At 42.9% G+C, this 11935-nt stretch overlaps 1 protein-coding gene across 4 annotated transcripts in view; it reads left to right on the top strand.

Annotated features, from left to right (window-relative positions):
* Window positions 1-1794: 1794 nt before the first annotated feature.
* Window positions 1795-11935, top strand: part of asap2a (ArfGAP with SH3 domain, ankyrin repeat and PH domain 2a) — a 96272-nt gene continuing 86131 nt past the window's right edge. For 2 of the 4 annotated variants that reach the window (XM_055864287.1, XM_055864286.1), the window contains exon 1: window positions 1795-2343. In XM_055864287.1, coding sequence (XP_055720262.1) covers window positions 2218-2343 — 126 coding nt within the window. In that variant the 5' untranslated portion in view covers window positions 1795-2217. The remainder of the gene's footprint in view (window positions 2344-11935) is intronic. The other 2 variants (XM_055864289.1, XM_055864288.1) reach the window with 1 other exon arrangement.

Raw genomic sequence — 11935 nt, 5'->3', positions numbered from 1 at the left:
GTGAACCACAGTGTTGGAGAGACTATTCAAAACACCTCAATGTATAAGGACGGAGCTGCTTTTTTAATACTCAGCTATGTTTGGGGTAGAATATGAAACTTTCATGTCTATTTCTGGGTTGTTTCTCATACAAAACCTGTCATTATTTTCTCCCATGAGAATACTCTGCTCACTGTTTCGTGGCAGTGCTAATGCAGCTGGTTATAATTGGTGTATGCTTTTCTTGTGGCGATAATAGTCCTCTTCTAATGATCATTTTAATTAGTATTTTGTTGCGACGCAGCAGGGTGTAACGCTAGCATCGACATGGTAGAAACTCCTTGTCAGTGTTACATTAGTACATTTATGTTTCTTGCATTGATTCCAATACTCGGCTTCCCTCCATAACCAAAGGTGGACACAAAGAGGAAGCGGGGAACATGATGAGGACGTGAACTGGAAGTGGTCATCGTGTCGTAGGAACCTTAGGTAAAGCCTTGAGGTCTGCCTGTCTGTGTCTGTGTCTGCCTGTCTGTCTATCTCTCTTTCCTTCTCTCTGCATCTCTCTCAATCCTTCTACCTACCTACCTACCTCTTTCTCTCTTGCTCTTGGTGAATTATGCCTACTGAAATGACAGAAATAGTCCATCAGGAATAGGGCTGACATTACAACGTTGAAGTCAACCTGCTCTCCGGAGCCCTACAAGGAATGAAGCAACAGATTGGTGTTATCATACATTCTGATACACATTCCACAATAAAATAATAATGAAACGAGAGGGGAATAGACATCTTTTTTGAGAGGACTATTTTCTCATGGCAGACAGGCAATAATCTAGAGAACTACACGAATATGAATAACAGACAGAAGCTGCCATGACGGATCCCATGCTTGACAACCAGTTCTACACAGCACAACACAGCCACCTGCTCATCTGAAGATAAGGGTTTAAAATGCAAGTCTCCAAAGGATTGTTTGGACATAGCATTGTCAAAAGGAGGCTCTTGTGATAAAGACTCAAATATGCTTTTTCTGTATTCAACACCGTCTTCAAAGGAATCATGATTTCCACAAACATACAAAGTACGTATCTATACTGAATGAAAATATGTCAAGTGTTCCATGTTTCATGAGTTGATATAAAAGAGCGTGCAATTGGAATGCTGACTGCAGGAATGTCCACCAGAGCTGTTGCCAGAGAATTTAATGTTATTTTCTTTACCATATGTCGCCTCCAACGTCGTTTTTGAGAATTTGGCAGTACGTCCAACCAGCTGATTGCTCCCAACTCATAGGAATCCCCACCCAGTTGACTACTTTAAAATGGTGGACGCTCTCAATGGCAATGTCCATGCTAAAATGGATTATATCCATGATGAGTCTTTTATCTCTATGAGCCTCTTTTGCAGACGCAAATGCACCATAAAATAATTTGTGCTTTGTAAGTCAAGCTGTTGCTAATAATTATTTGCTTTCCACAAGCTTTCATTTTATAGCCTTTTAAAGATATTGAATTACGTTCAGTTGTGCAACTGAGTAGGTATCGCCTTTTCCAAACAATAAGTTATCGTTTTAATTGTAATTTAATGTGTGTATGAATTAAGATATGATTTAGTTTCATCTTACAATGAATGGAAACATAATAATGAACAGATTGAGTGCTATTTAAATAGTTCAGTCAGTTTTAATCCATTTTAAAAAACCTTTCTCAGAATGCCACTGTAATGATGACTGAGACCACGCCTTCCTTCGACTCTGATTGGGTCATATTTACCAGCTGGTGTTCTCCATTGGATAGTGCACATCCATTGAATCCCTCCTTCTTCACCTTTGTCAATTTCTGCACTTTCATTAAACGTCGTGTTGTTTCCCAGGCTAGGAAATAAGTTCACAGGCTTTATTTGAGCTTTGGAAGACAGAGGGCACCACCAGAAGAGAAAAGCCTATACGTTTTTTTTGGATTTCCCTGGAAGTCGAGTGGGACCCGCCAAATTGAGGGGGAAGTATACAGTTTAGAGCAGTGAGCCATCGAATCGAAAAGGCTGCAGTAGCAACTGAGTTAGAAGCGTGCAACATTGTTGCAGTGAGGTTGTGACTGCGCGGACAAGGGAATAGCACTCTGCAATGCTTAACTTGAGAGCATTTTATCAGAATTTTCTATTGTAAACTTTTCTCAAATTCGAATTAAATCCCTGGTGTTTAACAGGAATACAATATATTTTCAAAAAGGATAAAAAATGCCGGACCAAATTACAGTTTCGGAGTTCGTGGCGGAGACAAATGAAGATTATAAAGCGCCGACGGCTTCAAACTTCACCACTAGAATGTCCCACTGTCGGAATACCGTTACTGCTTTGGAGGAGGTGAGTTGTGCAGTGAATTTAGAAGCATCGGCTACTTCAAGGTCCGCATCACTGGACCCGACAGAGGTTATAGCTAATGCATAACTTCAACCTAGTTGTAGTACGTAGGTCGGTTATAAAGGTACCCTGAGGTAATTGGCAAGATGCTGTCATCACAGTAGGCTATTTTATTAATGGTTGGGCGTTTTCATCAAGCAGGCTACTAGCTCCGTTTGTCCTGCAGTGCTCTCACACAGAGGAAAGTGGAAACGTATCTTCTCCAATTAGGCTACTAATCGTCATTGATTTTACACAGCTTCTCTATTGTTGCTATTATGTACTTAATAGAATAAAAGCCAAAGAGTTATTGGATAATAGAACTGCGTAATGGGAATTCGCCTCTTTGTTTACTTGGAGACTCCCCCTTTAGCCATTAGTTTACAATCAACGAGTTCAAAACGAATCGCTTGGCCCTAATGATACATTAACTTACAATAATAACCAGTTTCCCAGGGAAACATGTCAGCACAGTGGGAAGTTATATCATGCAAACAATAGCTCTGCATTTGTTTTTGGTTCATGTCTATTGAGGAATAGAAGAGCTTTGCTATGAATGTGGCACCTGTCTCAAAAATTAAGTATTTATGTTAGGCTACGCCCGAAATACTGTTTTACGCTGGTTTATTAGATGGGTGAGCTTCATCAAACTTGCAGGTCGTTATCAGAAAGGACACCTATGCTTTGTTCTATGAAAACCTACCAACACCAGCCATCTCTATACAGCCAACAGAGCTCTGAGCCTCGCCCTGTCAAATGATATAAATAGCATTTCCCACATGGGAAGCTTCGCACCACACACTGCTTATGCACCACTTCCACATATTACTAATCACCTAGGCATTGTTCAAACGGCAACAGCAGCTAATGTCAGCCATTTCTGAAGTTATATAACAAGTGAGCAGCATTTGAGACCAGCAACATTTTTGAAATATGCCTGCTCCATTCTTGGTTGTGCATGAGGAGACCCACCTAAGCCCTCGATCATGTCCCTAAAGCTGCTGTATCGCCATTGTTTGCATGAAAGGTGTGCTGCTAAGCTTCCTCCTTGTAAGTAAGAGTTTCACGGTAATGTCTACTCCTGTTGTAGTTGGCGCATGTTAAAAATAAAATTTGATTGGATTATCATACATGTATTGTTTTTTTATTTGAACCTTTATTTAACTAGGTAAGTCAGTTAAGAACAAATTCTTATTTACAATGACGGCCTACACCGGCCAAACCTGTGTACAGCTGGGCCAATTGTGCGCTGCCCTATGGGACTCCCAATCACGTCCGGTTGTGATACAGCCTGGATGTAAAGATGTACACTGAACAAAAATATAAGCGCAACATGTAAAGTGATGGTCCCATGATTCATGAGCTGAAATAAAAAGATCCCAGAAATATTTCATACGCACAAAAAGCTTATTTTTTTTGGAAGGTTTTGCCTCGAGCTTTGAAGGCATGTCATCAGAATGACATCCTGGCATCGAGTTGAGGCTTTGAATCCAGGCAGCCTCAGACAGATTTTCTACACACCTGTACTAGAGAGCTATAAACTTGTGGTTTCGGAGGTGTGAAGGAGGCAGGCAGTTGTTTAAAGCTGACCGGTGATTAACCTTTTCTACAGAAATCTGAAGGTGTAAATGGTTAGATTAAATTTCGTGTTCAGTGGTTATGGCCTAGCAGGGCCAGGAGTTTTTCCGGACCACATGACCTGACCAGGAAACTCTGGGCACATGTTATATAGCCTATAGGTAACTGTTCAGAGCTGTCTGTGGTTGTTGTGTAGATGTTTCTTGTGGCCTGCTCTGGCCTAAACCTTCAGTGTCTCTCAACAGTATCTTGTAGAGAGTGTGTCTGTGTGGAAACGTTTCAGATTATTATTATTTTTTTATTTTTTTACATTGACCTTTCCTCATTGTGACAGGGAAAACAGAAGTGCAATTGTTGTAAGGGCATGTTTTGTCTCAACTGAGGACAGGCACAACGCAACCTTAAATGACGCAAAATAGGGACTAAGCGATGAAGTATGCGAATATGAAAAAAAATCTGAATTTACACTTTTTTTTGCTTTGACAATTGACGTTAAAGTTAAAAACATTGGTTTTTGGAAATCTTTCTCACAAAAAGTATTAAATAGTTGGCAGCCCTGTTTTTGTAAACTTTAAAATGATATCAATCTCAACCGTTTATATTTTCCGGTGATGGAGACATGGATGTCTCATAGTATGGCGAGGTATATATTTTTGAATGTTTTGGCATTCAGGTCCAAAAGTTCCTTTCTGAGTACTTCTACAATGGGCAAAATGTCTGGAAGGTTTTGTTCAAATCAACAGGGATTGCTGTCAAAAAGTGATTGAATTCAAATGAATTTACCCAAGGACAACAAGGCCTTGAGTCTGTTTGCCCAATTAGACAATGCAGTGAACTGCGAACACGTAATGTGTCCTGGCGGCTGACTGGAATCAGAAATGCACTCAAAAGGTGCCTTGGCCCGCAGCAGTGATTTTGAACACGACAGTGTCATTTCTACAGATTTTCCTTCTTACTGCTCTAATAATGTTATTAATGCGCAATGAACAAATGCAAACCGCATTTGATTAATCCAGTTGATTTAAGCAGGTGAAAGGTCAAGGGTTTTATTCTTGTTTTGTGTGTGGGAAGTAGGCCTAATATTAATTGTCATTTCTATCAATGGACACCACCACTGGGCACTGTCAATCAGAGAAGCAACTTCCTATTAAATGAGGTAAATAGACAACAAAGGAAGACCCAAGTGCTTTTTGGTTCTCTATCCCTCACCTCCTTGTTGATGACTAAACAATAAAGAACCAATGTTTTTATGTGTTTTACAAACAAGTATTTACACATGGCCAATAGGCTACATCCCTGTTTGAGTGCATGAAGGATCTCTGACGGGGCTGTTTTGGATTCCCAGCAGTGTGCTGATTCTGTGACTATAAAGAATTGTGTCTCGCTATAAAAGTGCTAGTGTCTCCATTTTTGTCCTTGACAGTGGAGGGCTGTCTGAAGGTAGTGGGAGCTGAACACATCTAGCCTACTCAAGTCTGTATTTCAGCAATGAAAAAATGTTGACCGTGCAGCAGATCTTCTGCAGATGTTTCGCAATATGTAGAATAGCCGTTGTCATTCACGTTTTTCGAGTTGCCTTATTGCTTGTCACGTTTGGTATTTAGGCCGACATATTTTACCGTCCCAAATTTTGCATTCCCATTTAACTACGCACTTTTGTGCTAAATAACTGACATTTAGAAAATGTCATGTGGGAGTTTCGTCCGCACAGTAGCAGCAGCACGTGATTCCATGCAAGCTGTACTCATTGGTGTGAAAGATTTTAATTCTGGAAGGGGTGAGAATTTGTGGAGCTAGATGGCCTAAGTTCTGTTTCAAGAGGGCTGATTTCAAGAGGTCGAGCAGCCTCACCAGACCAGTCCTGTTTGATGATAGCTTATCTCGTCTGAGCACTCTGGAATCCTTGATATGGACCTACCTGCCTCACTCGTCACATCTCTCAAACTTGACGGATGGCATCGATTGGGTCTGTTCAGATGAGCCCTCTAGTGTTACACAGAGGGTGATACTCTATCTGAGACACTATACAACACAGAGCTTAATGGGACCTAGTCTGTTGTGTGATAAACCAATTACAGTGGACGGAACTTTAATTAGGTTTGCGGCTGTAAAAGCTTTGTATATCATCCCCAAATAAATGGGCTTAATGTGTCCTGCAGAGGAGGAGCCACTAAAAGTGCTACTCGGATTACCGTTCTCTTAAAACCACAACTATAAAAAAAAACGGGTTGTCCACTAAGAGGATGTTTGTGCCTTGTGTCATTAACCCCCCTAGGTTGCTGTAAAACAAGGCAACTCCACCATGCCTTTGTTTTACCCGCTGAGCTTATTTTACAAGAGCCTTGGTTTATATTAGTCTGATGATCACATACGTTCTCATTTTGAGCAAGCAAGTCTCTGACTGCAGATGTCACTTTGCTCAGATTTCAAGAGAAATGCACAGTGTTTTGAAAGAGGCAATGCCATCACAGAACATTAGGGAAAGTGGGATACCTAGTCAGTAGTACAACTGAATGCATTCAACTGAAATGTGTCTTCCGCATTTACCCCATCCCTCTGAATCAGAGAGGGGGGGGGTGGGGGGCTGCCTTAATCGACATCTCGTCATCTGCGCCCATTAGGGTGTGGACTAAGTGCTCAGGTCAAATGGCACTCGCTCTAATGTATTCAGAGTCAAAATACACCATCACTTGTATGCCTTTCTTAGAACTAAAATAGATGTCAAAGAATGGCACAGACGGTCTTAGTTATTTGGAGCAGTCTTGGCTTTGCCCCTGGCTCTGCCAGTAGCAGAACGAGGGCTAAGTGGGATCAATATGAATAGACCACTCCTTTGATCTGATTTACCGTGCCTCCACCCCCAGATCTGGCTCAGAGGGAGAGATGTATTTTTTCTGATAAGTTAATGTTCCCTTCACTAATGGCTGTTGTTCAATTACGCTCCCATTTGAACTGCTATGGCAGGAGTTCAAGACAGGAGCCTTTTGTACAGTAGACTAGAGGCACTGGCAGAGATTTGCTTTTGGCCTCTCACAACGTGAGTGAAGCCTCTGACTCAAGAACTATATTGCTGGTCTTCCTGACGATCAACGTTGAACAACAGGTGAGTTATCGAGTTCTTAGACATGACTTCTAGTTCTTTTGGTTTTACGAAACCATGTCATCTCTGATTATGGGTTCCAAACAAACTGCGGTTTCCTACTCCCAGGTACATGTGGGTTTAGGACATCCAGTGTGAAACCCACACCGTGTTGCATAAACGGCGCCTATCCTTTGTGTTGGCCTGTAAATATGTTGACATTTCATGTGTTCCGATAGCACCCGTTGTGCACACACACGGGCCTTCCTTTCAGAGAAACATTCCTGGAACCTGAGCATGGCAGTACCCCACACAAGAGTCCACAATAGGGGGACCAATGGTGGACCAGGCTCATTGACTGTCTCTCACCCACATCCCATGCTGCTCATTTTTCTCAGTTGAATCATGGATATTTATAGCCTGCATTTTGCATGGACATTTTTTTTGTCTTCCTGTACCCTCTGGCTATTTTATCCTGGCACAACTCTGAGTCCATCACGTTGGTATTCCAGCAATGTGCTAGTGATGCATGTTGTCCGACTGCATTGTTCTGTATGGAGATTGAGAACTATTGGGGGAATGACTGTGTTGTTCCTGTCATCTGGGGCAACTGTTTGCACCAGCCAGACTCTCTGTATTGAGTAAATTCAATGTTCTTGGTTAACAATGAGGAAGTGGCCTCCACTCCATACTCAAGTGGTTTCTAATTGAATTCCTGAAGATCTTTGGAAAGCAGGGGGAATGGATGATGCGGGGAGGGTGACTGCGAAGGCTAGCTGCATTGTCTCATGAAGGACTGATCCACAAAGGACTCTTCCTGGCCTTGAATCGTCCTTTTCAAACCCCTCTCCAATTGTTCTGAGTTGCGGTTCCTCTCGGAGTACGGAGAAATGGATGCAACTGATATCCTTTCTAAAAGATGTCAATACTGCGTCCAGCCACCCCAGGCTCCTCCACTCTGCCAAGAGCGGTGTAATCTGAAAGCTTAACAGCAATATACCCCCGGCCATATCTACAGACAAGGACTAATAGGTTTTCTCACAGAGCCTACAACCGCGTTCCCTCTAGATAAGCAGCCTGATGGTGTGTCCGACAACCCTTCATTATGTGTTGTGTTCCCGGGCCAGCGGAAAGCGTAGCCTCATCTTCTCAGAGATTCCTATGGCCATTCCAGGCATTGTCCGCGGCAACAGCCAGCCAGCCAGGCTGGACTGGAACGAGCAGCTGTGGGGCAGAACAGGGGGCATGGAGGAAAGTTTTTAACAAGGCCTCAGACACAAGGATTAAGCATGCACACAGAGACAATCCATGAGTAATTGCCTTAGGGACAACACAGGAGGATGTTTGCCTAGTGAGCTGCCCACTGCCAGCCACCTTGGCCTGCATATCCCTCTTAAGGAGCTTATCATACTTACTGTAGTTGAAATGTCAGATGAACTTGTGGATCAGATGAACTTGTGGATAACATTTTTATGCCTCTGCGTCCAGTCTGTAGGAAGTTGGAGGTAGTTTTGCTAGCCAATGCTAATTAGATTAGCGCTAAGACTTCCAGTCTTTGGCTCCCTGTTATCACCCAGTCTCAGGCTCTCTCTCTGGGGCCTTCCTACAAATGATAAATCCTCCCGATGGGGGTAAACAGTGGAAAGAGGGAACGGGGGGGGGGGGTACTGACGGTACTGACCCAATCATTTTTGGAGGCTGTCCTCCCGACTGGTGAGCCTCGGCTGTTGGGATACAATACTGCAAGCAAATCTCTGTGGTGTGTGGGACATTGATTGGGCAGGGGGGTCAGGAGTGCACCGGCCTTTGTTGGGAGTGGGGTTACATGGAAGTGTGGAGGCCCTCCGTCAGGGGGCCTGCCAAAGATTGCCGTGGACAGCTCCTTTTCAAGGCCATTGTTCTCTGACAGTCCATGCCTCTTCATTAATGAACTCCCTCATTGATTTGTTGCCGTGGCCTCTGCACATGCAGGGTGAGAGCAGTTTCTTCAGGAATCTTTGTAATTGTGTTGCTGGGTTGTCGCTTTCACTTAAGAAAACTGCAGTGGGCTCATGGAGGACGGGCTTTCAGATGTGTTCCCCCTCAAGCTTTTGTTAGGTTCTGAGACGCTAGCTGGATGTAAGTAAGCCATCAAGAAGGCCAAATGTCTTATGTAGTCATAAATGGATAGATTTAATTATCCATTATCCAACTGTTCCATTGGAAGTGCTCTTAGAAATTATGCCCCTTTAACAGATTTTGTACGTGAATCAACAAAAGATAGATTTAAATTCTCTTAAAGGAACTCCGTTTTAGAAATGATCTAAGGCATCCTTGTCAGGTTATGATATCTTTGATATCCTCTGTCCTCATGTGGCTGATATTCTAGTTTCCTGAATGTCTTTCCTCAGACTAGTTCCATTTGTCAAGCAAATCGGGCTCCCTGGAGTGTTGGGAAATGCAGTGCACCAATTCTTTTCACATACTGTAGAGCTGAAAAAACCTACAGAAATGTGTTGAGAGATTGCAACTGTTTGTGCATCTCAAAGAACTCTATTTTTAACACAGCTGAATTTATTATGCCTCTGCCTAACGTGCTGCTTTTGCGGTACCGCTCTTCATGTCGTACTCCTAGAGACAGTCCTGAAAAACTTCAAAGGAGCTTCGTACAAGGATCTTTCATTCCTCTTCATAGCATCCCTTCCACAGCACACTGGCCCATATGTTTTCCAGAATCATCAGTTGATATTTCCAGGCGAACGCACAGTCGTATTCCTTGTCCCTCAAGCATCCTCATATGCTCCTTGTATGTAACTATGACACGTTGCCTTTGGCATTGCTAAGTATCCACCATGATGCCTACACGTTGGTAGATGTGAGCAGGCCAGAAACTTCGCTGGATTTCTTTGTTGTTGCAAGACACATTTGGTCCTAATTTATCCACTCCTCCCTCAAGCTGAGTTTATCAGTCCCCTGCTAATTTATAAACTTTGTTTGACTTTTACGGGAGTATTTAACAAACTCACAACAATTCTGCTGTCGGGTCTCTTTCCTGATTTTCACCCCCCTAGGTAGTTAAAGCTCTCTTCCTTCAAAGCTTGATATTTGCATTGTCACTTGGTATAATCAGACAAGTATACCAAGAGAAATTTGAATCCTAAATTTCCAGTTTAAAAGTTACTCATTGTACTGCCTACCAGAACATGCCCACTGAGAGTGGATGCGGGTCACTGTTAACGGTGTGATAAAGTGTACTACACCCTTGGGGTTTGGCGACGCTCCCTGTTTGTCTTTATTTGACCTTTTCACCTTCTGAGCTCTTCGGTAATTGATAATCATTGAGGGCTGAGGGGAAAAAGTCCCACTTGCCCCCACTGCTCAGTCACCTCGATCTTCAAGCACATCACATCAGTAGTATATCTTTTCAATCGGTCCCTGTGAGTCTGTAGTGTTGAGATGGACAGTTCTCACACGGTCTCAAATAGCCACTAAGTGTTGAAAAAGCCCAAATCTGAATGCTTTTGAGGCATGCCCCATCTTGTCCAGTGTTCACAGGCGGTGGTGGCTCATGAAAGCTGAGAATCATCTCGCACCCAAACGCCAAGTGCATTATAACCTGTGAGAATCTGCTCAGACTAGACCAACTTGGAAGTTTGTTGGCGATTGCTGAAGAGCCATTGTGCGATGGGGAATTTTGGACCTCATATACTGTATGTTCGAAAGTCTCCAGATGACACAATAAAGTCCCACTGAACACAAAGGAAGTGTGTTCAATGTGTCAAAATATGTTTTAAAGGGGTCAATTGAAGGGCAGAGGGTCAGTCGGATGGAAAGCGGTTTCTCCAGACATAAATGGAACCATCCATTGATGTAGCCTAGAGTGACATGAGGTAGCTAGCTACACCAGGGGTTTGGCACTAGCTGGCTTTCTAATTTCAAACTAGGGTTTGTTTTCCTTGACAGTTTTAGTACCTCAGTTTATGTCCTCACCAAAGTGTGAGTATTATTGCTGGCAGGTGGTGACTGTTCAGGTCCAAGGGTACCCCCCTTTAGTAGTTTTTACAGTTTTCACTAAGGAGTAGTAAACAACCAAACGCCTGTTGAGTTAGTTTTGGACAAAGTGTTGGAATAAGTCCGGCAGTAAGTTAAAAAAACAACACCATGTTTACCAGGTTGTCAATGTAAGCTCGTACACTTGTTCTCAGTTTACCATTTGGTCCTGTTTTTTTTCTCTTCTATTTTGTGTTCAAATTTGCATGTACTCCACATTTAATCCTGCTTAACATCAGACTCCTCTTTTGCTGTGTAATTGCGTGGCCTTCAGAGAGGTGTGTGTACTTGACTCATTCACTGGTCAGAAGCTGCAGGGGGGCTGGTCTTGTGACACCAGTAAAGAGAGAGAGAGAGAGAGGGCTGTTTTCTTCCTTCCTCCGCATGGCTCTTTAAACACTCCGAGCGACCATAATATGCCCAGTGAAGACTGACTCTTTGAGCGGGCGGACTTTTCCACAGTCCCCACCAGGCTAACTGCATGTATTACTGCTCTGTGTTAAACACCGGAACCACAGCTTGTTAGTGGTCCCCTTAATGGTTCACAGGCCTATTCAAATATTTACTTAGTTGCTCCAAATTGCTCAAAGTTGTGAATGAAGTGCTTGAAAGGTTTTTCTCCCCTTTTATTTATCATCCAAATCACATACAGTGAGTGCATAGAGCTGAGGCAGTAGAGCACACAGGAAAATGGAAGTTTGTTAAATGACATCAGTCTTATTCTCTAGAGCTCTGAATAGCTTTACCACAAGGCAGCTCCTTTAGTCTCCTGTCTGCTTTCACGAGCTCTCAACTACGCACTTCAGTCATTAACCTATATAAGGGGGATGTGTGTGTATGTACATGCCTTTGTGGTCATTTTTATTTAAA

Source organism: Salvelinus fontinalis, chromosome 16 (assembly GCF_029448725.1).
Source record: "Salvelinus fontinalis isolate EN_2023a chromosome 16, ASM2944872v1, whole genome shotgun sequence".
NCBI lineage: Eukaryota > Metazoa > Chordata > Actinopteri > Salmoniformes > Salmonidae > Salvelinus > Salvelinus fontinalis.
This window is presented reverse-complemented; position numbering and strand designations above follow the sequence as displayed.